The 27,359-nt window shown below is 45.6% G+C and overlaps 2 protein-coding genes and 1 long non-coding RNA gene across 10 annotated transcripts in view; 1 reads left to right on the top strand and 2 right to left on the bottom strand.

Annotated features, from left to right (window-relative positions):
• Positions 1-21,340, bottom strand: part of LOC309361531 (uncharacterized protein) — a 38,217-nt gene extending 16,877 nt beyond the window's left edge. For 4 of the 7 annotated variants that reach the window (XR_014164473.1, XR_014164474.1, XR_014164475.1 and 1 more), the window contains exon 1: positions 20,777-21,171. Coding sequence is in view for 1 of the 7 variants with exons in the window: in XM_081896648.1 (XP_081752774.1) it covers positions 20,777-20,864 (88 nt within the window). In the remaining 6 variants the exon portion in view is untranslated. The other 3 variants (XR_014164472.1, XR_014164476.1, XR_014164477.1) reach the window with 3 other exon arrangements.
• Positions 1-27,359, bottom strand: part of LOC309361577 — a 351,746-nt gene that overhangs the window by 90,288 nt on the left and 234,099 nt on the right. The window lies entirely within an intron of this gene.
• Positions 21,592-27,359, top strand: part of LMX1B (LIM homeobox transcription factor 1 beta) — a 163,002-nt gene continuing 157,234 nt past the window's right edge. The window contains exons 1-2 of one of the 2 annotated variants that reach the window (XM_081896551.1): positions 21,592-22,069; positions 24,672-24,858. In XM_081896551.1, the coding sequence (XP_081752677.1) occupies positions 21,931-22,069; positions 24,672-24,858 (326 nt within the window). In that variant the 5' untranslated portion in view covers positions 21,592-21,930. The remainder of the gene's footprint in view (positions 22,070-24,671; positions 24,859-27,359) is intronic. The other variant, XM_081896550.1, reaches the window with a different exon arrangement.

Below are 27,359 nucleotides of genomic sequence, written 5' to 3'. Positions count from 1 at the left end.
CCCCCCTCAGATTTAATAGATGGTGTTGGTGGAATTTCCCAATATTTTTTTTCTCCACCCCTTTTCAAAAATATCTTTGCCAAGCATTCCCCTACTTTTGTCAGATTCATATAACTATTTACTCCCAACAAACATAAACACAAATTTAATAAACAGCAACTAATGATAATGATGACAATGACACCATCATCATTTGTTGTGGGGTAGGGGGGTTGTTGTCTTCAGTGTTACCCCTGCTCTGAGTAGACCCATTGGCATTCATGAACATGACTAAGGACTATTCATTTCTGTGGGTCTGCTGCTCTGAGTAGGACTTGCAATCCCCTTGCAAAAATTGTTTGTTTTAAAGAAAATTTTCCCTTTCTTCATTCTATTTAAATATAATGGCTTTAAATATATATTCTGGGGAAACGGGTGGTTTACACATAATACATTTAAAGTACTCACACCTCCCAAAGAACCCTGGGAACTGTAGTTACCCCTCACAGGACTACAATTCCCAGCACCCTTAAACTACAGCTCCCAGGATATTTCAGGGTGGAGTCGTGTGCTTTAAATGTATGGTGTCTGTGCAGGCTTTAAATATATGATTATATCTTCAACTTCTGGTTGCTGCATTAAATCAGTCCATTCCTATTTTTATTTTACTGTATTTTTACACAGGTCAAAGCCCCACTGAGACCAAAGGAGTATAGCCTTTCCTAATAGGAGTATAGCCTTACCACCATCAATTCCTCTATTCCCAATGTTCAGGTTATGAGTGCCCTTGCATTGATGACCCAAGTTTTAAAGGTAATGGGACCCCTGACCATTAGGTCCAGTCGTGGCCGACTCTGGGGTTGTGGCGCTCATCTCGCTTTATTGGCCGAGGGAGCTGGTGTACAGCTTCCGGGTCATGTGGCCAGCATGACTAAGCCGCTTTTGGCGAACCAGAGCAGTGCACGGAAACACCTTTTACCTTCCCGCCAGAGTGGTACCTATTTATCTACTTGCACTTTGACGTGCTTTCGAACTGCTAGGTGGGCGGGAGCAGGGACCGAGCAACGGGAGCTCACCCCGTCACAGGGATTCGAACTGCCGACCTTCTGATCTGCAAGTCCTAGGCTCTGTGGTTTAACCTACAGCGCCACCCGCGTCCCTACCGTTCCCCAAAAGATGGAAATGTCAGCAGGCTTGTGGGAATCCTGTGTTCTGAAGTACATGTTATCTTCAGGGATGGAAAGAACCCTACAGAAGGAATAACTTTTAAAAGGCCAATTAGCAATGGAGGAGGCTTGTACATTAGGCCCAATCCTCAGTCTTCAGCCAATCCCCTTTCTTACCAACCAGTCGGGAGATGCCTGTCATTAGCTCTGGCTCCCCCTACTGCTGGTCTCCTTGCCTTACACTCTGCCAGTCCCACGCGGCACCAGCCACTTCTGTCAATGAGGACTGAGCATGCTCAGTGAGCACAAAATGCTGAAGGACTATAGGCGGCTAAATGGAAATATGTAGAGTGGGGAGAAAGAGAATGGAGTACAGTGGCAGGAATCCTGAGAAGAAAAACTCTATACGGCAACATTTTGCTGCAAGTTCCATGCTCCATTAATGGAGAGGCATGCCCAATCCTGTGCACATTATGGAGAAGCATCAGAGTTCAGTGGTAGAACACATGCTTTGCCTGCAGAAGGTCCCAGGTTCAGTCCCCATTATCTCCAGGTTGGGATGAGAAAGATTAACTGACTGGAAATCTGGGCAACTGCTGCCAGTCAGTGTAGACAACACCAGGGGACAAGCCATTGTCTGATTCAGTATAAGGCAACTTCCTGCATTCCAGTACAAAAGTCTCATTGTGTTTAAAGGAAGCTTACAATTTCAGCCTTAATTAAGAATAGAAATAAAAAGATACACTATCATTTCCACTTCAAAGCATAGTTATATACAATATGCAAATCACCATGCATTTGATGCAGACACACACACACACACACACACACACACACACAGACCCTTCCTATGTGCAATTTGTTAAACACAGACAAGTATTGGAAACATCAGTGTATTTTTATGGCATTCAACACACACACCCTCCAGCTTGTACCATATTGATAAAGATCAGAGTAATTAAATTACCCATTAAAACTAAATCCAAAATAATGCTTTGCCTAAATCAAACATAATATCTGTCAAGCACCAGCATCGGATACTTGACAGTGGCTACCCAAAAAACGGAATCTCTGGAACCACACGAGAAAATCTTGCCGCTTCTCTCAGCATCTGATGATCAGAGCTACAGTGCCTCTGGTACATGAACATTTTCAATCTGAGGGCCACACTTGCTTCTTTGCAACCACCCAAGGGCCACATCATGCCAGTGATGGCAAAAGTGTATAGGGCAAAGGATGTAAATTTTACCTATATACCGTAGTTTCTGCATACACAAAATACTCCATTCATCTAAGCAAAAGGCAGCTCAAGCCTGAGGTTGTCATCCCTGTCTCCCCACCCCATGTGCTAATATGACTGACATGACCTTCAGATTGGACCATCTCATAAGAAAATAAGAACTGCATTAATCCATCTCCTTCCAGGGGAAACAGCACTTGTTAGATTTCTGCCTGCGGCACCTCCCTTTAAAGAACCAAGGATTCCTATGCCAGGGGAAATTTGTGCTACATGTCAAAGAATCCTTTCTGCCCCTACACATAAATATCTCCCAGAAAATACTGAAATTTATCTTCATATGAAATTGCCATGCATTGGGGCCAATGGTCCATCTTGCCCAATACTGACTGCTAGAGTTGTAGGTAGCTTTCCAGGATCTAAGGCAGCATAGGTGCCAACAGCCTGGGGCCCTGGGTGCTCCATGAAGGGGGTGGGCAGGCACCCACACATTTTGGTGCCAGGGCCATGCATGCTGCATGGCGCCCATGGTCCCAGGCACTCACAATTGCAGGGCCAAGCCGGCAATCCTATCAGGCAGAGAGATTTCCCCAGCATCTGATACCCGATTGAAAAGAGAGAGAGATGCTAGGGACTGAACATGGGACTTTCCCCTTGCAAAGCAGATACAGAACCATGAGGCAATGGGTGCTACCTAAATCATGTTAACTTGAGAAGATGGTGAATATGGAATGTTTCTACCTGAAGCAGATGCACCACCACCTGGCTATGGTTCCTCTGTAGGTCAATCTTCTAATATAAAGCTGTGAGGGGGCCTCCCATATTCCCTTAATCTTGCAGAAGCACAAAAAGCTATGGTGAGCACACACATGTGCGCGCACGCACACACAGAGACAGACAGACAGACAGACAGGCAGGCAGACAGAGAAACCCACGCTAGGGACAGGTAGAATCCTTAAAATAAGCATGCTGAGAAGCCTTGGAATGCTGCCTGACTGCTGGGGAGGGATAGAATGGAAGGAAGTGGTCAGAATCAGAACCATGGAGTACCTCTACACAGCAACATTTTGTTTCAGGCCTGTTGGCAAAATGATGATGAGATGGAACTTTCACATCATATCCAGCACACAAGGTCTTTCAGCTCACCTATTTAGGGCACACATCCAAGGCACACCATTGCTTTCACAATGGCTGGGCAAATATAATTCCTCCTCTAACAGCACTCTCCCTATGTGATTCCCAGCAATAGGTATTCAGGGGCATTATTGCCTCTGACAGTGGTGGGTAGAACACAGAAGGTGGCGCTGTGGTTTAAAGCACTGAGCCTCTTGGGCTTGCCGATCAGAACGTCGTCGGTGGTTCAAATCCCTGCGAGGGAGTGAGCTCCCGTTGCTCTGTCCCAGCTCCTGCCAACCTAGCAGTTCGAAAGCACGCCAATGCGAGTAGATAAATAGGTACTGCTGCTGTCTAATTAACTTTTTAAGACATGAACTTTAGGATTTGTTTCACTGTGAACAAATCAGTGAGAAAGTTTAGTAGTACCAGGCACAGCTGTCTAAGTAATATTCAGGTAGACTGTTCCATTGAATCAAGCAACATCGACCCACAGCAGGGAGGTCTCTGTGGCCCTCCCAATGTTGCTGGACTCCATGTAGTCAGCATGCCCTCTCTGGGCACAAACAAAAGAACATTATAAAAGCCTGCTGGATGAGGCTATTGATGCATCTAGACCAGCATCCTATTCTTACAGTGGCCAACCAGCGATCTGTGGGAATCCTGCAAGCTAAACACAAGTGCAATAGCACTCTGACCACATGTGGCTCCCTGCAACTGGTAATCAGAGGCATAATGCGTCTGGCAGCAGAGGTACGGCATAGCCACCACGGGTAGCCATTAATAGCCTTGTCCTCCATGAATTTGTATAATCTTTTTCTAAAGCCAGCTAAGTTGGTGGCCACCACTGCCTCCTCTGGGAGCAAGTTCCATAGTTTAGCCATGAGACAATGAGAATTGTAGTCCAACCACATCTGGAGAACCACAGGTTCCGTGTTTTTTGGCATAGAAGTCTTCATTAAAAGCCTCCTTTTCATCTTAAGCACATTACTGGCGCAAGCCGCACTCCCACAGAATCCCTAATGATTCATGCTACAGAAGCAATGCATGGCAGATTTTCCTGAAACACAGGCTGCTGCTGCTGTTGTCATCATTAGCACAAACATTGTTCAGCTTATGGGAACGATTCTGGGAAGCTCACGACAGGGGCCCACTAGTCCCCAGCGCATGGGGAAAGGCACCCAGTCCTTCACAGATCTTCACCTGGGCCCATTAGCACCTATAATGGCTCATTAATTCTAGGCCGGGTGATCACACTGCAGGTATATTCTTAAAAGAGTTAATTTTTAACTGAGAAGAATGCTGACTGGGGAGAAAAAATAATGCAATACCATTTTGCCCCTGAACAGAGTGGAGAAGAAAGAAGCTTGAGGAATTGTCACCGTTCAGCTTCTGTAGCAGCCTCTTCACCCCACCCCCACCCCCGCAACACACACACAACCACCACCACAAGGACATTTGAAGGACCATCTCCCCCATCGGAATGGAGAAGAAACAGGAACAACTTTTTCCCATCAAACAAGTGGTCTTATCCTTTCTACTGTAACTTCTTTTTTAAAAAGTGATGCTTATTGTTGTCATAGTCTTATTCAAACCGCTTTGTGAGGTCCACCTGGTATATAAATGCCATAAGAATATAAATATATGCTGAAGTTGTTGTTTTTTAACAAGTAGCACCCAGCCCTTGATTTGGGTTCCAAAAGAGCCTATGTGGAATGACAGGCTAGGCTGAAATTTTGGGCATCTTTAGTTGGGGCGTAAAGCTGCATGCATACCACTCATTTAGAACATATTCTCCACACACCCTAGAATTCTGGGAATTGTAGTTTATCCTTCACAGAGCTATAATTCTCAGAACCCAAGGATTATAATTTTTTTGAGGGGGTTTTCTTTAAATATATGGCATGTGCACAGTCTAGATCTCACTCTGCATCAAATCAAGGAGTGAACGACCTGTGGTGCATGAAAGGCTGAGGCTGCAATCTTATGCACACTTTGCTGGGGCCAAAACCCATTGAACTCTATGGGGCTTATTTCATGCACACATATAGGCTTGTACTGAAACACATTTAACAGCACAGTCTGAACCAGGTCTACTCAGAAATAAGTCCTATGCAGTTCAAAGGGCTTACTCCTGAGTGAGTGGAGTTAGGATTGTAGCACATAGGATTATATATTTCAGCTTCATTTCCTTCACCATTAAGGATGTGGGCTGAGTGCACACCATGCATTTTAATGCACATTCTGCCCCAAAATAATCCTAGGAACCAAAGTTTACCTTTCGCCATGCTTCAGTTCCCAGCAGTCTTAACAAACTACAGTTCCCAGGATACTGGGGGGGGGGGGAGGCATTCTTAAAACGTATGGTGTATCCGAAGCAAAAATGTAACTAAATCCATACCTGCGTCACAATGACTTTGTTGGTCTTTAAAGTGCCACGAAATCTGTTTTGGCTTTTAAGCAAAGCATTGTTTGGCTATGCCTCCAAGAGGTAGGGAATGAACACTCCAGACTTTCCAGGGATCAAAGCAATTCCTGTAGGAGGCCTTTAATTCACACAGAACCCTTCGTCTGGGTAGTGGATAATATCCCATTCCCTTGTGTAGGATTTGGTTGTAATAACCAATAATAGTAATAATAATAATAATAATAATAATAATAATAATAATAATAATAATATCCTCAGTACCATACGATTTAGAATTCCATAAGAAAAAAATACCAAGACAAGACCTGCTAATAATATAAATAATATATAAACATACAACAACAACAACACAGTGGCATACATTTTATTGAGTTTCATAAGCAAAATTAAACAAACAAACAAATAAATAAATGATTAAGACAAGTATCTGGGCCTTAAAAAGTTACATTTAGCTCTTGGAGGAATATGCAACCTTTTGAATGATTTTCAGGGCAGAAGGGCATTCTGGAGACAGAGAGAAGCTGAACCATGGAGGAAATGGAGGGGAGGGTGGATCTCAGCTCAGTGGTGAGGCATCTGATTTTCATGCAGAAGGTCCCTGGTCCAACCCCTGGCACCCCCAAGTAAGCTTAGGCGTGTCCCCTTCCTGAAACCCCGAGAGAGCTGCTGCCAGCCAGTGTGGACAGTACTGTGCTGGATGGACCAATGTTCTACTCAGTAAAAGTCAGCTTCCTGTGTTCCTAAATTAGTAAATACGTGTATCTACACATAACCTCAGTTTTGTAGACTGAACATCTGGTCGGGGATTCGTTGTAGATGCATAATAATCACACGCCATGTTCTATATAACGTTTAATTGGGGCGGCAGTCAAGCGTTAATGGGGTCTTGGGTACCTTCAGAGATAAATCCGCATAAGCAGTTTGTTTTCGAAAACTGGAGGCAGATCCACGTCCTAGAACTCCCCAGTGCCTTTTAAAACTACAATCAGAAGCCTCCTCCTTCATCTTTACCTGCCTTGTGCATTTCCGTTTCAGGCCTCTTTGAACAGCGAGTTTGGAGTAACGTCTGAAGCCAATAGCAGAAATGCAAAGCACGTGTTACTGCAGCACCATCGCCAGACACACTTACTCAGAAGTAAGTCCCACTGCGACCAATTTCATCTACGCTCGTGACCCTGTGCATGCGTGCACGGAAGCAAATCCCACTGAATTCAATGGGATTTACTCCCAGGTAAGTGTGTATACGATGGCAGCTTCAGTCCCACCCACCCACCAGAACTTTATTTTTCTTTTAGTTATATGGGGTTTCTCTCGTTTGCTTTTTAGGATAACTAATCTTACAAAGTTTGCGTTTCAAATAATTGTAAAAGCAGGTCAGCCCGTTTACTCTGAATTAAAGCTGCCTTGAATATAATAGGACTTTCCCTTCAAAATTAGAGAGATTCGAGGTCGGAGTGTTTCAGATCAGATGTTTCAGATCAGATGTAATAATAACGGTTGAGATGCTGGTGGTGCAATCTTTAACATACTTACAAGGAAGCAAATTCCATAGTGATTCAGTTGGAAGTCGCGTCAGAGTAAACAGGCTGAAAAATTAGGAAAAGGGTTTATTGATTTCTGGGTGTATCGGGTTTTTCAAACTTTCTTCAAAGAAAGGGGTTGATTTCTCATGCGAATTTACTGCGTTATTTCAGATGTCTTGGAAATATTTAGCTGCACTCATTCAAGCCTTAAATATAAGCCTCTTAAAATGTTTTTGAGACATCTGAAACACTAAGGGATTCCACGCGTTCAAAGGAGAAACTCTCGTGTTTCCTTCCTGGTTCCTGTTGCTGTTTTTGCAGTTTTTAAAGTGAAAATTCAAAGCCGAGGAATGAAATTTGTTCAATTGATTTTGTAGTTTGGTTTTATATTTTGAAGAAAATGTGTTGGGTTACAGCGGGAACATTTTTGTAAATTTTGTTTAAAGAAATCATTAGATTAATACCTCTTCTTTTCGGACCGTTACCCGGTGTTAGAAGTTTTATCGGGAAGGTGTGAAGGGCTATGTACCGTTCAAAATAAGCTGTATGTATAACCTTTTCGAAACAAACTTGAAAACGATTGTACTCAATCCAACCCAATAAAGGTGTTTCATAGAGCGCAATCTTATGCCTAGTTACTCAGGAGTAACTTTCGCTATCTCCAGTAAACCTTCCTCTCTAGGTTTCAGATCGCACCCGAAAAGTCCTGTTGATTAATCACCCCTTGAAATAAACGGGGACATCAAATAAGCTGAATTTTGCTTGATCACTAACCTCCATCATTCCCATTCTGTGTCTGCAAATATACATATTCTTTGAAGGTTATGTTAGGATATGGGTGATTGAGCTTTAAATCTGACATTTTATATAATATTATTCGTCTCCCAAGGGCCCGATCGAACCAATTAAGCGCGCTCTACCTCCAGCCTATTTCAATGGGGAAGAAAACTTACGCGCCAAACTTTTAAAGACACATATATTTAGCACTGTCTTCTTTTAAGCTGAATGCAGCCTATATTCTGCAATCCACTTTTAGCAATATTTGGAGTACAAATGGTTAAAGAATATGTTCAGGGGGCACGCATTTTTGAAGCCCAGTCCATTTCAGCGGGGATGTTTAGATATCACTCTTGCTTCAATTCATTTTCGAATGATTGTTTTGGAGCTCTGCAGGGCGGGTGGATGGAGCCCAGAAGGTACAGGCTTATCTGACCGCGATCCCCGCAAACATCCGGGCTTTCTAACAGCCCCCCTACTCCCCGCTTGATTTCAAGAGCTAGATAAGCAGGTGCTGAAATTTTCCCCATTAGGAAACGGGGTTTTAAAATGCCTTTATATCCTGCCTAAATTAACCAACTGACCCAAAGCATTTTTCAACCTGCCATCCCCTCGGACGTCCCTCCTCCTCAAAGTTGTGCCCCCCCCCTCCCCAACCATTTTATTTTATTTTATTTTATTTTATTATATAAAAGTCCGTGCTTGCATCAAGCTAGCCTTGCTATGCGGGTGCCTCTCTTAATATACTAGGAAAGTATTGCCAGGAAGCGCACAGAACCGTAGCTCAGCCGCAGAACATTTTGCCTGCACGCAAAAACTCCCAGGTTCAGTCCCCAGGGACATCGCCAGGTTGGGCTGAGAATATTCCCTAGCCGCTGCCAGTCAGTGTCGACAGCACCGAGCTAGGTGGCAACTTCTTCCTACGTGGTCTTTGGACATTACAGCTTTCCGAGAAGGCTTTGCCAGTATTGTGAGGAGTCGGATGAAAACGCTCCGCACATCCTTGAGGAGCCTCTCTAATTTCCTGATTGAGGGGCAAACACACGCTCCCCTTTGATACGAGTTTGCAGGGGTGCTAACTGGAATAAAATATGGGGGGGTGAGGTAAGCCCCGCCCCGCATAATCGATCACATGACACAGTGCACACACACCATGGGAATGCCCATCTACTTTGTGGGGGCCCGGACCCCTCAAATATTTTATTGTGGGGACCGAAGCCCCACGGCCCCCATGAGTTGACTCCTATTACATGTGTTTGGCAAAGCCATTTCAAACCCGTCTCAGCGCGCCTTCGCGGAAACAGAAACCGTTTGTCTGAATGCCTCTCCTTCTGATTTCTAAGCAGACAAAAAGTCGTTTCTCGTTGGACTGTATGATCCTGTGTACGTTTATTTGGGAGGACTGTATTTTCCTTTGAAATTTACTTAGGCGTATAATGGCTGGGATGATAGTAACACGCTAGACTTGCAATATTTGATTGGAATTTGTTGCAATATCGTTTATAACTTGTTTACTTTACCGCTGTCACAAACTGAACTGGGCTGGGAATTAAGCATTTGATCTGATTTACTGTCGTGTTGTTTTACGAACACAGCAACATTTTTAACCGATTGAGCCTTTCAAATGGATGAACCGAATAGGTTTAATCAGTTTACCGTGGCCATCCGATCAGAGTGCCTCTGAGTAAGCTTGGTGAGGACTGCGCTGTTAGATATAACAACCTGCCACTGAAAGTTGCCTACTTTTACATGGCTGCTGGTGGTGTTGATTTTTGTCTTGTTTTTATAAGGGCAGATCTCTGCCGCTAGGAGGTTACAAGTCCAAATCCGACCAGGGTGGCATCGCTCCTTTAACACGGACTAGAAAAGGGGGCTGTGTGTCTGTCATGTCATCTTTGTTTTAAGGTGCCCTTCACGCTTTAAATATTTCAGTCGCATTGCACGCCCCCTTAAAAGACCAATAACCCACTCACACCTTAAAGGATAAACAATAACAGCCACTCACTGTGGGGTATAACAGTACAAGGAAAAATGACCACACACTTCTCTAAGCCTTCCAGATATGATACACACAGAGGAAATATAGTAGTCAGAGTTATAACACTTTTAGCTGCCATGGATCTCGAAAAATTTTTGGTTCTTGTGTTTTGCTCTTCCTTGAAAATAATGAGAGATATAGGCCTGTTAGATCTGCATCATATCATATCATATATCATATCATATCATATCATCATATCATATCATGTCTTGTCATCATCAGATTGTTCCCAGTGCTAGCCCTACTCAGAGCGAACCCACTGGAAATAATAGGCATGACTAACTTAAGGCCATTAATTTAAATGGGTCTACTCCAAGTAGAATTTTTTAATTATTCTTTTATTAATTTTTATGGATACAATCCCATTATTTTTAGTAGTAGTAAGCAGTAGCGTCACTTCATTTCTGCACCGCCTTTCCTCCCGAAGGAGCCTAGGGCGGTTAACAAAACTAAGAGAGATAAAATGCAACCCACTTAAAGCACTGGTAGAAACATTTAAAACGACATTATCTAGAGAAAGAATTGTTAAGCGGCACCAATTTACATCCAATAGCAGACCAAAAAGTGCTAATTATTGAGTTCGACAACAGTTAACTCCCCAAAGCCTTGAGGAACAAACGGGTCTCCAACTGATTCCGAAAAGATGTCAGCGATGCACATAAATGTAATTCCACAGGGATATGTTATATTATATACGCCCCGCCAGAGCTGATATAAGAGATGTTGGGGCTGTATAACACAATGCATATTATCTTGTTTTAGACAAGCGATTGTGGGGGAAACAAAGGACTTGGAAGACGGAATGCGGTCTCCAACCAAGAGCCCTGCTGGATCCTAAAGACCAGGGGTCAGCAACCTTTTTCAGCCGTGGGGTCCACCGTCTCTCAGACCATGTGGCGGGCCGGACTATATATTTGGGGGGGGGGATGAACGAATTCCTATGCCCCACATATAACTCAGAGATGCATTTTAAATAAAAGCACACATTCTACTCATGTAAAAACATGCTGATTCCCAGATCGTCTGTGGGCCGGGTTGAGAAGGCGATTGGGCCGCATCCGGCCCACGGGCCTTAGGCTGCCTACTGCTGTTAAAGACGAATGCATTTCTTGATTATCTCAGTCTGCCACCGACTAAGCAGCGTGCTGGATCCCCACTCCAGAAAAGCTCCAGGAAGATTTAAAAGGTAAAAGCGAGACCCGATCCCAGCCGAAGGGAGGCAAACTCATTTCAGGGGGGAAAGATATCGGTACAAACCCAGACAAGTCTACTCAGAAGTTAACCCCCTACTGCGTTCAAGGGGACTTGCTCACAGGTAAACGCGGACAGCGGTAAAGCTTTGAACACCCGCCTTGACAGCTTCATTTTGGCTGGGATACTGTCTTAAGTAGTTTACCACCATCATTTTTCATTGCTATGTATTTATCAGAGTAGTTGTAATGATTACAGCACATTGTAAGTAGCACAGTGGTTTCAAGTTTTCACATAACGTAGTCCAATCAATGTTACTTTTATACCAAAGTGTGCAAGATTAACAGTTCCAGTCCGGCCAATAGCACAGTGGAAGAGGACCCGCCTTGCGTGCTGAGGGTCACAGGCTGGAGCCAGTCATCTCTTGGTATGGCTGGGGGAAACCTGGTCAGAAACCATTGGCGTAGCCAATATTTTTGTTTTTTTGGGGGGTGGTGGTGGAGGGATAGGACTTTGTTAGGGGGTGCAGAACCGACGTGATTGGTCAGTTAGTTAAGCATTTTCTATTCTTCTATTTCCGCCCCCCTTGGCTTTGCCCATGTCATAAACCCTGGAGAGCTTCTGCCAGTCAGTGTAGACAAATACTGAGCTAGTTGGACCAACGCTTTGACTAGATGTAAGGAAGCTTCTTCTGTGCCCGAAGTAAGGCAGCTTTTGAAGTCCCCAGAGATATCTGAACGTGCGTCTGCTCAGGGCCGGATCTAATATGAACCTAATGAAGCTTAAATCTTCAGGGCCTCTAATCCTGGAGAAGCCACATAAACGAGCTTAGTCCACATTGCACGGCTCAAATTGATTAATTGGTTCTTGCATATACTTCAAGAATCCCAATTGTTGAACGCATCGGGATGTGCGTTCGAGGGAAGGATAGGAACTTAGCGGCAGAGCACGTGCTCTGCACGTAGGTCCAGGTGCGGTCTCGAGTGGAATCTCCTGGTGGGGCTGGGAAAGACTGAAACCTTAAACCCTGGAGAGCTAGATGGACCAAGGGTCAGCTGCCAGCTTCCTCTGCCCCTCTAGGTGGCAAGAGGTTCCAGGGACTTAGAGAGCGGCGGGGCTGGGGTGCTGCACTCCTTCGAAAAGGGATCTCGCAAGGTGAGGAATGGGAGGGGGAAGCGGCCCTACTTTTGCTTGCAAGACTTGGGTGTTGGGGGGGGCGGGGGAGTCCAGCGGTTAAGAGGCTGAGCTGTTAAAAGTGGGTGGTCATGTGATTATAACTCTGGCTCGGGATTTGGTGACCCTTATGTAAGCCGCTAGTCCTCAAGCTCCCATCTTCACTATTAATAATACTGTGCTGCTGCAAGGATTACTGAGATGATTATTTAAAAAAATATATCTGCAGTGTTTGTTGTTGTTGTTGCTAATCTGCCTATCTCCTACACACACACTCCGTTCCTATCTACTAAGAACTCCAGTTGCAGCATCTGAATTTGAGATATTGGGTTATTTTATTTATTACATTTTTAAACAAAGCCCTGCCTTTCTTCCAAGGAGCTCAGGCTGAAGTCCACGTCTTCTCCTACCCATTTTATCCTCCTTAGAGCCCCGTGAGGTAGGTTAGGTTGAGAGGGACTAACAAAAGCTCATCATGAGAGAGATTCCAACCTTGCTGGTTCCGCGCTCTAGCCACTAGGTACAGACAGAGAACGATCCCCCCGCTCAGCCAGATCTCCTCCTCTCTTTAGCTTGAACCGAGCTTCGAGAGTCTGGCAGCGACGAGCTTGCTTTGGGGTAAGAAATTGGAGCTCAGGAACGCTGCATTGAGGCGCATTGGCCAGAAGAGGGCAGAGTGCACACAAGGCTTGGTAACGCGAATGCTGTCGATAGTTGGAGAAGGCACAGAAGCTCGAGCCTTTTGTCAACCACTGTTAGGACGCAGGCCAGCTTTAGGCTGCGGGGTCGTTAAGTAAGGAAAGCTGCATAGCCAGACCCTGGGAGGCTCCGTTATCTATTCGGGTGTGAGGGAAGATTCTGAAGCAGTCTTCACCGGCTGAGGTTGGCCTACAGTCACTGCTTATCTCCACAGACAGCCTAGGCTAGCAACTACAAAGAGTAGGGCAGGGAAGCTATGGCCCTGCTGGACTACAAATCCCATCATCCCTGGTCATTGGCCGTGCTAGCTGGGGCTGGTAAGAGTCCAACAGCATCTAGGGGGCTGCAAGTTCCTCTGTTCTGGGCTAAAGCATAGAAGGACTGTTGCCAAATACTATGGCAAATCTTCCTCTCACCACCTTTGCACAGGGGAACACAGAAAGCTGCCTTATAGTGGAGTCGGGTCCACGTAGTATTGTCTACACTGACTGCCGCTGGTTCTATGGGGTTTCAGACTCAGAGGTCTCTCCCATCCCTACCTGGAGGTACTGGGAATGAACCAGGGATCTTATGCATGCAAGACAGCAAACTGTCTCACTGAGCTGCAGCCCTTTCAACCATGAAAGGCTGCAAAGTACGACCCAGTTAGTGAAAACTGCGTTTGAATAGGTACATAGGAATGAGCTGGCTGCGGATTAAAGGAGATAGTGACAAATGGGAGATTTTTATATTTAGAAAAAGGTACAGCCTCTCCCCAAATCAAGCAACTGATAAAGACAGCTCCAGAGTGTAACAGAAAGTAAAATTGTAATAAATTAGGGAATGGGGAAGGAGTAAACCATCTTCTCTCCAGTTTTGAATGGAACCATCTTGTATGGAATTTAAAACTCCCATGCCCAAACAAGAAAATATTCATCAATTGGACTCTGAGAGTTAAAGTTCCAAGGGAAGGGGGTTCTTTCCTTTCCTTTCCTTTCCTTTCTTTTCCTTTCCTTTCCGTTTCTTTTCTTTTCTCTTTCCTTTCCTTGCTGGGCTGCATGTTAGGGAGCCTGTTCACATTTGGGCATAATCCAAAGTGTGATTTTCAAATCCAGCCATGTTGCACAACTGGATTTCTCTGCCATCTTCCAGGCGCAAAACCCATTTAGTTTAGAAAGTTGCTTTTGGAAGGGGTACTTAAAAGAAAGAAACAGATAAATAAAACACATAACTGTTCATTCTGTTGATGAATCAGAAGCCTTTGGTGTTAATCTTTTGCTAAATTCAGCATCTTTATATCTCTCTCCCTATAAAATCCTGAGCTCCATAGCAGGCAATGCAGGTGATGGGTTGTCAGATTTAGAAATTACTCTATTCATTTTCGGTTGTTGTTTTTTAATCCCTTGGCAATTTTTGGTTGGAAGAGATGGGGTAGATAAATAAAATTAAATGTCTTCTTGTCCACCTCTGACACCAGAAATCCCCCTCCCCAAAAAAACTTTGGTGTGTGAAATATGTTAACAATAAGCCCTAATTAGAGAATTGCTCCTCTCCGTGGCCTGAATGAACCTCCTAAAATCTACTAGCTGCCTCGCTGTGATCATTTAGCCATGGCAAAAGAAAAAGAAAAAAGGAGAGGTGCAAAATTGCATTTTAGGCTACATTTAAAGCACTGCACCAAATAATCGTGGGAACTGTAGTTCGCCCCTCCCCATAGAGTTACTGTTCCCCATACCCTTAAGAAACTACCTCCCCCAGGATTCTTTGGGGATGCTTTAAATGTACTGAATCTACAAAAAATGTGTATGAATACTGAACATCTGTGATAGTACAGGGTAATGTACTGAATGGAGAACTGAATCGCCTGTGTTCCCGCACTAAGTCATGGTGGTAGTTGCCATGCACATTAAGGCTGCTGTGAACCTATGCATGCCTGTCTACTCGAAGTAAGTCCCACTGAGTTTCGTGGCACTTAGTCCAGGGAAGTAGGTTGCAGCCTAAGGAATTCCAATGAACTCAGGAGAGATTTACTTTTGGGTGAGCTCACTGAGGCTGCAATTCCATGCTCTCTTTCACAGAAGTCTTATGAGAACTTTATTCCTAGGGGTCAAAGTATTGGATCCAGGTATCGGGCAGAGAGAAAAGCGGAGGTGTGTGTGAATGAGTGGGAAGGAGAAACGAGTGGAATTGTTAAAGGCTTTGAAAGTTTCCTTCGGAACATTCTCTCTTTCCTTTGGGGAAAGTGGAAATCAGGGATTGGGAACCTGTGGCCCTCCAGACCTTGATGGAGCACATTTCCAGTTATCCATGACCATAGGGCAGTGGTGTCCAAACTTTTTTTCAAAGAGGGCCAGATATGATGAAGTGAAGGGCCTTGAGGGCAGACCAAAGGACCGACCAAAGTTGTTGACCTTTTCTAGGACTGAACTTGATGAGCTTTTTTATGATTTTACCCCAGAGTTGTTGAGTTTTTTTAGGATTGAAGCTGTTGACCTTTTTTTAGGGTTGAAGTTGTTGAGGAATGGGGATCCTAAACCCCAGACCATGAATTGGTAGACTGCAAAGTGGAGGGAGGAGGCTCCAGCCAGGCAATATGGCAGAAATTCCTGCAAAACTGGATGGTTTTTTTGGGGGTAGACTGCAATTGGCTTCTATCGTTGGTGTTGAGATCGGTGGTTACATTGTAATGAGGATTTCATGAGGCTGGCCTGGCCTTGAGGAACGTTCACTGGGAAGTAAATCTCTGGGTCCTAATTCAGAAGTGCTTTGATCTAAACGCGGAGTGTAGGCACGGGCTGCAGCAAGGAATTGAAAACGATTTCAGGTCTAAAGTTGTGTGCTGAATGTTATAGAAGGGATCAGATATACAGTAAGCCATTCACCTCCCCAGGGCTAGCCTAAGACGTTTTGGCACCTGAAGCGAACTACAAAATGGTGCCACTCCTCTCCAGGGCAAGGAAAGATCTGCAGCAAGAACAAGGGGTATGAAAATTTAAACTGGGAACAAGGGGTGAGTGCAGATCAAATAAACCTTATCCACAGAGATCGTTGCGAGGGAAAGGGGGCTCGCTTTGAATCACATCAGATGGGTGCAGGCAGCTTAGGAGACTCCAGAGGGTAGCCCCCGCCATTTCCTCACTAGGGGTGGGAGGTGAAAGGCAGCACCTCCTATTCTCCGAGAGGCTGCGTGGAGCGAGCGGTGCAGCCGTCGCTGCCACTGCGAACCGTGTTTATGGGAGACAATCTTACTCAGCTACGAGTGATCGCCAAAGAAGAAGGTGATATTCCTTGGGTGCCAGATCTGCTTGCCTCTGTGGATCCTGCCACCTGAGGCGGTCACCTCTCCTTGCCTCATGGGCAGGCCCTGTACCTCCCCCGCCCCCGTCTTTTCCTTTAGCCTCTTACCTCTAAATCTATGACGACTTTTACAGAGTTCCTGGATTTGTTTTATTTATTTTTAAGGATGTAGGGGAAACAGGAATAAGGGTTTGTAATCTACACGCTGGTAGAGTAAGCGAGGTAATTTATCCAGCATTCATATGCGGCCGTGAGACGCGTCTTGGTTGTGATCTAGGTCCTGCGCAGAAATACCCCACCACCGCGCGCTTAAATTTCGAGGAAGAAATGAAATGGCTTCCATTAAGATTCGGGGACTTAGGAATTTCCCTTCTTCTCCTGCTCTTGCAGAATAAAACTAGAGAATAGGGCCAAGTCGAAAACCCCTCACCGCACTGACCTGTCTTCCATAGTTTTATTTCCTACAGGAGCCTTGACTTCAAACGTGCCCAGGATCGGATCGCAATTGTCTTTCTTTAAGTTCCGCTGTCTCTTTCTAGAAGGAAACCCCAGGGGATGTTAACCTCAGCAACCCAAGGGGCACCCCCAGCTGTTTATCTGGAAACAACCTCCTATTGATCTCAGAGAGTGGCTTCTCCGAGTAAACAGGAGCCGAAGCTCTGCTTGACCCTTTCCGCAACACACTGCCTCTTAGCGTAGGTGTCTCCGAATGAAACCGGGGCTTCCTTCCGAGTAACACTTCTGACATCTTCCTTGAACACGCGCGCGCGCGGTTTTCGATGGTGCTTACTCCATTCCAAGGCAAGGTTGAAAAAGTGAGTGCTGGCACTAAATTCAATGAGGGCGATAATAAATAAGAATTATCATCGCCACCATCACACTAACTTTCAAGTAAAGGCTTGAGCATTGGGGCTTCTGTTCTCCAACAGTCCTTTAACCCCAGTAGTAGTAGTAGTAGTAGTAGTAGTAGTAGTAGTGATAGTAGTGGTAGTGGTAGTAGCAGCTTGGGATCCTAATACACGCAAACAGCTTTGCACTTAAATTTCGCATCAACTCTTCAGTAAATCTTAAGGGTTCTGCGCCGTCTTCTTTCCCCGTCTGCGCATCCTCTCCTTTGAAGCCCAAGTCCGGATCAAGAAGATGAATTTTAGAGCTTTTTTTGAGTGCCCGTTTCTAGGTGCGGCGGGTGTCTCCCTCCCCTCACTGCCATCCCACGCTCAATACACACCTCCTCCCTGCACCTCTGATCTTTTGGTAGTCACTGGAAGACTTAAAAAAAAAAAAGGTGAAAATTGCTACGGTGACTAATAGGTATTTCTAAGAGCAAAGGTTTCTCCGGAGAGTGGGTTAGGACTCCCCACACTCTGTGGAATTGGGCTGCGAGGCAGGAGGTGGCATATTCCTCCTCGTAGCCGTTCCAGCGATTTCTCCAGCCGCTGTTCGTTCTCTGCACAATCTCCTCCGTGTCTGGCAAACTCACCATCACGGATCTTCTAATTCTGGACTTTTTCTTCGTAATTTTACGAGATAATTGGGTCTAAATCCGGAATTGTTTGCATTGGGAGGAGCGGCGGGAGGCGGGGAGAGAGGTTTTATTCCAGGGAAAACATCAGTTTTAATTAAAGCGAGCCGGGTTTGCTGTCGGATTTCGAGCGGAATCGCCTCCTGAAATCTAAAGAGCTCTTGATTCCTATTATTATTTTAGCTTGATCTCAAAATTAAATAATCACAGCATTCCGCACATACGTACGCTTCTGACTACAAAGAAACAGGCCTGTGGCAGAAGATAGGACGAATATATATATATATATATATATATATATATATATATATATACATTCAATCAAATAAACTTTTTAAAAAATAAGGAAGAAAATGACCTAAAAAGAAAACTTTCTAAAATGAGATAAACATCCATGGACAGTTTCCTTCAGTAATACAATTTAGGCAAAACCGGAAGGGAAAAAATATATACCCAAGGAAGGCGCAGAAAGCCCTTTAATTTAAATAACTATCAAATAACTTTCAATGCATTTTCATTCCTCTTTTTTATTCCATCATTTTTTTCCTGAGGAGTTTGCCCCCTGATCCTAATCGAAGAAATATTGTGCATTTTAAGAAACCTCAGCGGGAAAATAATTTCCCATATCTTCAGAGAGTTAATTGAAACAATCGTGTTTTGTTGTTTTTTAAAAAAAGTTCACCAGAAGTGGAGTGTGCTTGTGTGTATTTAAACCAACCAACTGGCTGCATCTCATGGTAGCCTGATTTGTGAGAAAATATTTCAGAATAGGGTAAGGAGAAAATAATGTTCTCACAGACACCAGAAAGTGGCAAATGATATTGAATTAATATTTACAACTATTCCCGTCCTTTTGCTGAGGTGCAAGTTATTGTTGCTGAGGCCAGTACATGAAACTGTTACCCCTACGTTGTCGGGATTGATGCAGCACCACACGTACAAATGCACACACACACACACTTTAACGTGCGGGTCAATACAAGGCGGAGGAATTAAAGACATTTGTAATTTCTGTATCCCGCCTCACACTCACAATCCATTCATTAATCTCAATTTCTCCTTTTCGTTCCCTTATTGGAATAGAAACCGCCAGGACCGCAGAAATGTTAAGAACGGAAGGTTTCTCTCAAATATTCCTGGCTTGGGTCTATCCTTGATTACTGGCAGTGCGTAATTGTCCGCCCGGGTCCCCAATACAATGGAACCATCATCTGTTTCCGCTCTTGTGCTCCAGGGCGCAAAAGTAGACACAAAGGAAAGGCCCAACTGGGGGCGCCCCAAAGCGGGTTTCAGAGCGTGCTTATCCCCTAAAAGAAATCTCACCAGTTCGACCCTCTCCATAAAATCACACTTGCCTGTATCCCCTATCCCCACTATACGCGGCAGAGCAGAACCCGCCTTTTCCACCAGAGCGCTGCTGTGCGCCTAGGTTTGACAACCACTTGGAAACAGGCCAGCAAGCGGTCCCAAAATTGAGGGGGAGATGAGGGGCATTTCTAGACATGACCCCCTGGCAGCAGCTGAAGCCCCCCCCCCCTCACGCCCATCTCTTCTTATTCAGCAGCATTCAAGTTCATAGAGGGGGTGCGTAAAGGCGCTTAATTTTCTGGGCGCGCTGGACAGAGGCTCGCCGGACACTCTCTCTCTCTCTCTCTCTCTCTCTCTCTCTCTCTCTCTCTCTCTCTCTCTCTCTCTCTCCCTCTCCGTGTGTGTGTTTGTTTTGAGAGAGAGATCATGGAAGAAAACCGAACTGTGCGTGAGATTCTAAAGTGTTATCTCCCCTCCCTCTCCAAACACAACCGGGTGAATCATATCTACGTCCACATCATGCTTTTAAAGCGCTTTTAAATTCACACACACACCCCACGCTGAGTGCTGGGAACTGTACCCTTCACAGATCTACACTTCCCAGAACCCTTAAATAACTCAGTTCTCAGGGTTCTTTGGGCCAAGGGTGAAAATGTGCTTCAAATGTACTTTAAATATATGGCTCTGTACAGGACGCAAGCTTCCTTTTGGGATACCGGGATCGATCAGACTCCGCTATTTGGGATCTGAGAAATAGAAGCATGTATTACTTCCTCTGTCTGTCTGTCTGTCTGTCTGTCTGTCTGTCTGTCTGTCTCTCTCTCTGTCTGTCTCTCTCTCTCTCTCTCTCTCTGTGTGTGTGTGTGTATTATCCACCAGCTCCTTATCTTTCTCCCGGGGCCTCTCGCCAGGTGCAAACGCGGCCGTCCCATTCTTTTATGCCCCAGACAACAAAACAGAAAAGCCTGGTGGGTGCCAGGGCTTCTATGGGAGGGAGGCGGAGAATGGGGGGGGGGGGATAGGAGACGGGGCGGATGTAACCGCATCCAGCCCCCTGCGCCCGCTTGCCAACGCCGGTGCCATGCTATAGTAAGATCAGCCCTGGTGGCACAGCCGGCGGCCAGCTTGCACGCTTGACACCTCTCCCTGTGATCTGCCTCTCCGGCTACTACCCCTACCCTTCCCACACTCCCGGACCCAATCCAGCCACAGCATTCCTTCCCCACCCTTCCCACCTCGTATCCCCGGATAGCACGCAGGTGGCAGCGTCCCGGAAGAAGGGGACCCTGGAACTTAGAAACCTCAAACGAGCCCCGGAAGGTCCCAAGAAGACGCCGAGTACCTACCTCCCAGCTGGGCGAGAAGGGGGCCCGCCGGCTTCTGCAGGCTTCCGCCGTTGGGGCTGGGTGGGAGGCATTTGGGGCGCAGGGTCATTCTGCCTAAGATGGGTGGCGTGCCAGCAACTTTGCTTTCCTCCCCATTCAATCAGCCCCGTTCAGCAAGTTCCTAGATCTCATGAATTCCTTCCACCGACCGATTGGCAAATCCGCCCCCCAATGTCCAGCCCTTCCTCAGTTTCTTTTTTCAACTTTTCTGTAAGTAGGTCCCCTCACCTGATTTTCTTTATTTCCTTTCCTTTATATCATCATCATCCCGTCCACTCACTGACACTGAGTGTTCCAGGATGCCAGCAGCCCCCTCCCTTCCCTACCGACCCCTCCATCCTCTCTATCCTCTCACTACAAACTGGTTACCTGGGCAAACTCCGCTTCTAATCTACACCTGGCTGGAATCCTTTCCCATCATGATCCGGGGTGGAATGGGAGCGGGAAAAAAAGAAAGAGGGGGGGGCTTGCTTTTCTTTGCCTCCCATCTTACTTTCTTCTCTCTCCCCCCTTTATTTATTTTAATCGTCTCTCTCCCCCCGTTTTCCCCCCCGCGAGTAAGCGACGGCACTATTTGACGTCGAGGAAAACCGCCTCACCGCGGCGCAGGGATATTAGGAGCACCAATTGGGAGTTCAAATGTCAGCAAGTCCCCCCCCCCGCTTTTTGGAAAAGGGAGGGGGAGGAGGAGGTGGCGGTGGTGAGGCGGCTGGCGGGGTGGGTGTGTTCCTCCGCCGCCGTTTTTTTCCTCCGCTTCTAAACGGAGCGTCTCCTGGCTCGGGACTCTTGCATGGCACTGTGGCGTGGAAGCGCTCCGGGGGAGAGCTTCTGCCCGCGATTGCATGCCGTGCCGGGGATCCCCTTGCTCCGGGGAGGGCCTCGCCGCCCCCTCCGGCCCGAGAAGGGCTCAGGAGGCGCCCCCTAGCCTACAGGTGACCCACCCTGCCTCTCTGCTGTCGGGGCGCGATGCTCTGACTGCCGATGGGCGCCCGCCTTGTCTCGGCAGCGCTCGCCTCCTCTGCCCCGCGACGCAGCGGTCCTGATCCCGGCAGGAGCGGACACTAACCGCCTCCTCCCCCTTCTCCCGCTTCGCCTCCGCAGCCAGCCTTCGCCCCATGGACGTAGCGACGGGCCCCGAGTCGCTGGAAAGCTGTTTCAACCGGGGCTCCACTGACTGCTCCAAGATGCTGGACGGAATTAAAATGGAGGATCACCCGCTGCGATCGGGTCCCGCAACTTTAGGAGTCTTGTTAGGTGAGTCGACTTCGCTTTCACCGCGCAATGTTCAACTCCCCTCCCCTAAAAAAGAGGAAAAGCCTAGAATACTAGTTTACTCGGGGAAAGTCCCGGGCCCCCGATCCTGAGTCCGCTGTACTCTTGCTTCAAATACTGTACTTGGAAACAAACCGGTGCTGTCAGGACGGCAAGCGGCGAAGGCTTCCCGTGTAAACGCGAAGTCCTGTAAGTCGTTTTCAGGCCGATCCTAGAAAAGGCATCGATTTGCCTTTAAGGGGCTGAAGGGGTCTTTTCTTTATTTAATGCCCTGTGTGGGATTGTGACACGATCTGGCTTGATTTTAAAAATTGCTACTATTTTTAATAATTTTAAATATAGCCACTTTTCTTTGACAATCTGAGGCTAGGATTTAGATTTCCCCGCCTTTATATATTTATTTTATTCGCGGAGGGGGTGCTAGGTGTACATAATGTCGCTGTAACATGCTTTTTTAAGACTCGTATTTGTTACAAAGGGATAGATAAATAAATCTCAAGTTGCAAAACTTTGAACCGAAGATGCCGCCGGCCAACTTCAAGAAGGGGGGGGGGGAGGCGCTACTTTTAAGATGCCTTTGCCAATCTTCCGACTGAATAATCCTTTTGAGACTGAAAGATACACGCATCTGCAGCTTTGTGTTCACGCACGTCGGAATGGGGATTTGCCACAACCCAAGCGAAGTCCCTGCTCTGATTTAGCTTTGTTGCTTCACTAAAACACAGACACACAGAATATTAATTTACACTCTTACTTCCCCATCCCCCAAATACTAACCCGTAGGACAAAAATCTCCTCCTTACCCCTTTTAACAATGTTCCAGAACGTATTCGATTTTACTTGAGTCACCTTGGAAAATGAACCAACAGCACTGAACCCACTGTTGCAATTTATTTTTTATGTCCCTTGTTTCTCTTTGAAATATAATGTTCTCTTGCATTTTGAAGCAAGTTTTATTGGATTGTCTCTGCTGGGACTTGCAGAGTATGGAACTGAGGCTTCAAAAAGAAAAAAAGGAGAAACTTCCAAATGGGACAGGGGTCCCCTCGCATCTCCTGACTGCATAGCACTCCTGTTTACTTAATAATGGCACCCCCCTCCCGTCACCACTTTTTGTAGTTTGTGTTGATCTGTGGACTGAAGGCTTGCAAGCCCACTAACCTGGGAGTAAGCCCCACTGAATTCAATAGGACTTCCTTCCAAGTAGGTTCAGGTAAGGATTTCAGTCTGAGCCGACGAAAGTTTGATGCCCTAATCAATCAATTATCCTTTAAGGTGCTCCAAGTATCTGAGCTTCTGCTTTTCTAATCGCAGTAATACCATATAGCAAAACAAATTTAGCAAAAAAGGAAAGAAGAAAGGATCCAAGCAGCATGTTGGATTATTCTCAATGTTAACTTCCTAACAGTTGGCCGGGTAATACTTTTGATTGATTCTCTCCCCCCCCCCCATCCGCCGCTTTTGCTAATCCTGGGGCTAGGATTTGATCCACACACACACCCCCACGCATACACACTTGAATCATCATCATCATTTTAATGACACACACACACACAAAGTATTAATATTAGGTAATATTAGTGCATATAAACTCTGCTTTTAATACCAAAGCAAGCTGATGAATTATGCCATTCTAGGACTGTGGGAATCTATTGCAAGGACACAGACACGTGCTTTCGCTTGCATTCGTGAACAAGTCAGTTGTATATTAAAACGTGTGTGTAAATATCCTCACCACCGTCATTCCCAGCTTCGGACGCAATCCTGTACACCTCGCTCCGCATTGCACAAGCCAGCCCAGCGTGAAAAACAGAATGATTAAAAATAGAATTCGGAACCGCGCTGCACTATAGAAAGTGAAGAGTTCGTTTTTGTTTGCTTTTGCTCTTAACACGCAAAGGCCCAATTGCGACCCTGGGCTTAGGGATTGTTAAACTCAGTGGCGCTTACTTCCGAGTAATCAGATGCTCGTCTCTCACTGTGCCACTCCTTTCCCCTCATACACCCTCTCGCAGCAACAACGAGCCACCCAAATAGCAAATAAAATTTGGCCGCGTAAACGCCATACATGTGAAGCATGCTTTTTGTATGCTAGGGACTGTAGCTCGGTGAGGCGTAAACTACAGTTCCCATAATTCTTTTTATGTGGGGCGGGGCGGTTTGGAATGTGATTTTAAAGTGTTTTAAAAGAGTGAGAAACAACGTCTTGGCAACCCAAACAGTAGGTGAATTTTTAAAAAAGCAACACTTTTAATAGCAGTCTTTGCTCTTGCCTGAGACTCTTGCTCTTGTGAACGTGACTGCGATTATGTAACGATAGTGACATGGTCCTTTGTGAAAGCTGCACCATCCATTTGGGCCCCTTTTCCCCCTGCCCCGCCCCCCCTGCGAACCGTAAATTGTTAAAGGTGCTGGGAACTGTAGCTCTGTGAAAGGGAAACTACAGTTCCCATTATTCTTGGTGTGTGTGAACACGCTTTCAATGTATTCTTTTCTTCTTCTTCCAAAATTCACTCCATCTTTTACATTGTCTCTCTTTCTCTGCTACTTCGTCTCCCCACCCCTTCCTTCCCTTCCTCTCCAGGGTCAGACTGTCAGCACCAGGCGGTCTGCGAAGGGTGCCAGCGGCCCATCTCGGACCGCTTCCTGATGCGCGTCAACGAATCCTCTTGGCACGAAGAGTGTCTCCAGTGCGCCGTGTGTCAACAAGCGCTGACCACCAGCTGCTACTTTCGGGACCGCAAGCTTTATTGCAAGCAAGACTACCAACAGTAAGTGGGCGCAGCCACCCTCCAAATTAGGCTCTCTCCTTTTGCACGTCGGAACAGTATGTGCACGACCATGCCAAGCAATGTGTTTTCAGATCTAAGCAAGCATTTTTTTAAAAAATCAATCCCAATACAATCTTGTTTACGCTAGTACTTATTTGGGGCGGGGGTACCATTCTCAGTTTCGGGGTGCATCTAATTAAACCTGGCTTTGGAAGATAGTGTCAAGCAATCAAAGTTAAAGGTCATTCGCCCCACAATCTCCGCGCGCCTTCCACTTTTCTTTAGAACCTTTGTCGCACCATTAGGAGAAGTTCTATCCTTGCGTCAGAGGGATGTCTGTGGGGTTGGGTTTTTTTGAGGGGGCGATACTAGGAACACGAGGCGCCGGCTCTTGCTCTTTCCAGTGCAGGAGTTTCTTTCGATAACTTTCAGCTAAGTCTGTGGCCGATCAGAAAAGCACATGTGTATTGGCTTAGTTAGTGATCTGAATCACTAAGATAAGGATTAGGTTGCGAAGACATCCCTAGCATCGTTTCCCATTTGAAGTCCGAAATTGGTTTGACTTCGAAGTGAACCCTTTTTGTAATAAAGATGAATTTCCCTTCCCACGTTTCCTTTCTAACGGGTCCCACTATGCTCAGCTGAGACACACTCCCAAATTTACAACGTCGATCCATGAAAATACGTCCCCCCCTTTTAAAGATTTAGTCATTTTAACTGAGTTTTGGGTTGGTCTGGATTCCACCTTCCCTTTCATCGAGCAATTAACAAATTTAAATGATTGCAACCGAATTTGATTTTGCGCCACACTTTTCTTGGGAGTAAATCCCTCAGAATTCGACCCCACTGACTCTAGAGCGGGTCATCCCCCTCGTTATTTCTTTATAACGACATTTGCAAAGGAAATAACCCCTAATTTTTCTACACAAACACCTATTTTGCTTTTTACTTCTTGATTTTAATTTTCCTGCGGCCTCTTTTGAAGATGCAGAAACGCTGAATGGTTACTTGTTTGTCCTGCAGAATGGAATAATATTTGTTTTCCGATTACCTACTTTATTAAAAAATAAAAAAATGCATATAAACAACACTCGCTTTAAAAAAATTCCAGTGGTGGGAAATTTTATACCAGCAATTAAAAACCAAACGATGTTTGCAAAGTCCCTTCCTTAAATAATATTGCTGATTTGATGATTGGGGGCTGGGCTTCAGAATTTAAAGTTAGCGTGCATATATTCTATTACTGTACGATTAGCTAAACTACTTTGGTGGGAACTCGGTGGAAGGAGATATTGTAAAATACTGAAAGTGGAAGAGAAAATCTAGCAAAACATTTCTAACAAATCCTGATTTTGTGGTTGGGAGTAATTTAAAGGCTGAAAGTATTCTTTTTTCCCATTTGGAAGCGGGGAGGGGAGATAATTATATATAATGATTATCTGCTAAGAGATCGTGCAATATAGTATGATATCGAAATAAGAGGAAGTTTGTGCCTATGTGTTTGTTTGTTTGTGTGTACGTATGTTTGTTTATATGTGTGTGTGCGCGCGCGCATAGGCGCCAACTCTAAGGGGCCTAGACCCCTTCGCCCCCCGAAAAATATTTAGGAGCGCCGGGCCCCCCAATATTTTATTCAAGTTGGCGCCACCGTATATGTTTCTGTGTCCGTATTGTATTTATAGAGACATCGTGTCACAAATCAGATTAAGTGATATTTAGGCTGTCCTTTTGCATACTTGCCTCAGAAGAAGCCCCAGCAGCACACGTTGCAATTTACTCCCGAGTAAACTGAGTTGCCGGCTATTCCAGAGGGCTTTTCAGACAGGGAGCTGTTGGGGGTTGGAGATAATGGGAAAAAGGAGGCGAGCGTGTCTTTGGGTGTGGAGAAGTTTTCTTAGTTTCAAGATCGGAGAGTAAGAGAAGAGATACTGAAAGACAGGGAGCGTCATTTTTCCTCACCCCCCCTTTATAAGAGGTGAACACACAATATACCCCTCTGAGGTAGGTGAGAGAACAAAGGCATAGACGATTTACTCACTAAGATTTCTTAATAAAGCAACCCCCATATTTTCCTGAATTTTACAATACTGCATTTATTTTCTTAGTTGTTTTTTTAAAGTCCCATCACGTTACATAGGGCTGCAAATCCAAGTCTGCAATCCTATCCACGTTTACCTGAGAGTAAGTCCCATTTGAAACAGTTGCACTTACTTCTGAGTAAGCAGGAGTAAGCTCGCTCTTATTACCTGGGATTGTAAAGGGGTCTTAACTTGAAAATAAACTGGCCAAAGTCGGGTCCGCATCACGGAAACCAACCGGGCTAATCCGGATTCAAAATTAGAACGCTTTGAAGCGCCAGCATCATTTGATTCGCCCAGTTGAGTTCTGCCGGGCCGGAGCCCGAAGGCGATCGTGGACTGCGAGTCGGAACAATTCGGATTAAATCCAGTTCAGACTTCATTCATTGAATTTTCAGAGAGATAGGCTTTGCAACCCTTCGG

Source organism: Podarcis melisellensis, assembly GCF_964234715.1.
Source record: "Podarcis melisellensis genome assembly, chromosome: Z".
Classification (NCBI taxonomy): domain Eukaryota; kingdom Metazoa; phylum Chordata; class Lepidosauria; order Squamata; family Lacertidae; genus Podarcis; species Podarcis melisellensis.
Note: the sequence above shows the minus strand (reverse complement) of the source record. Positions and strands in the feature narration are given on the sequence as shown.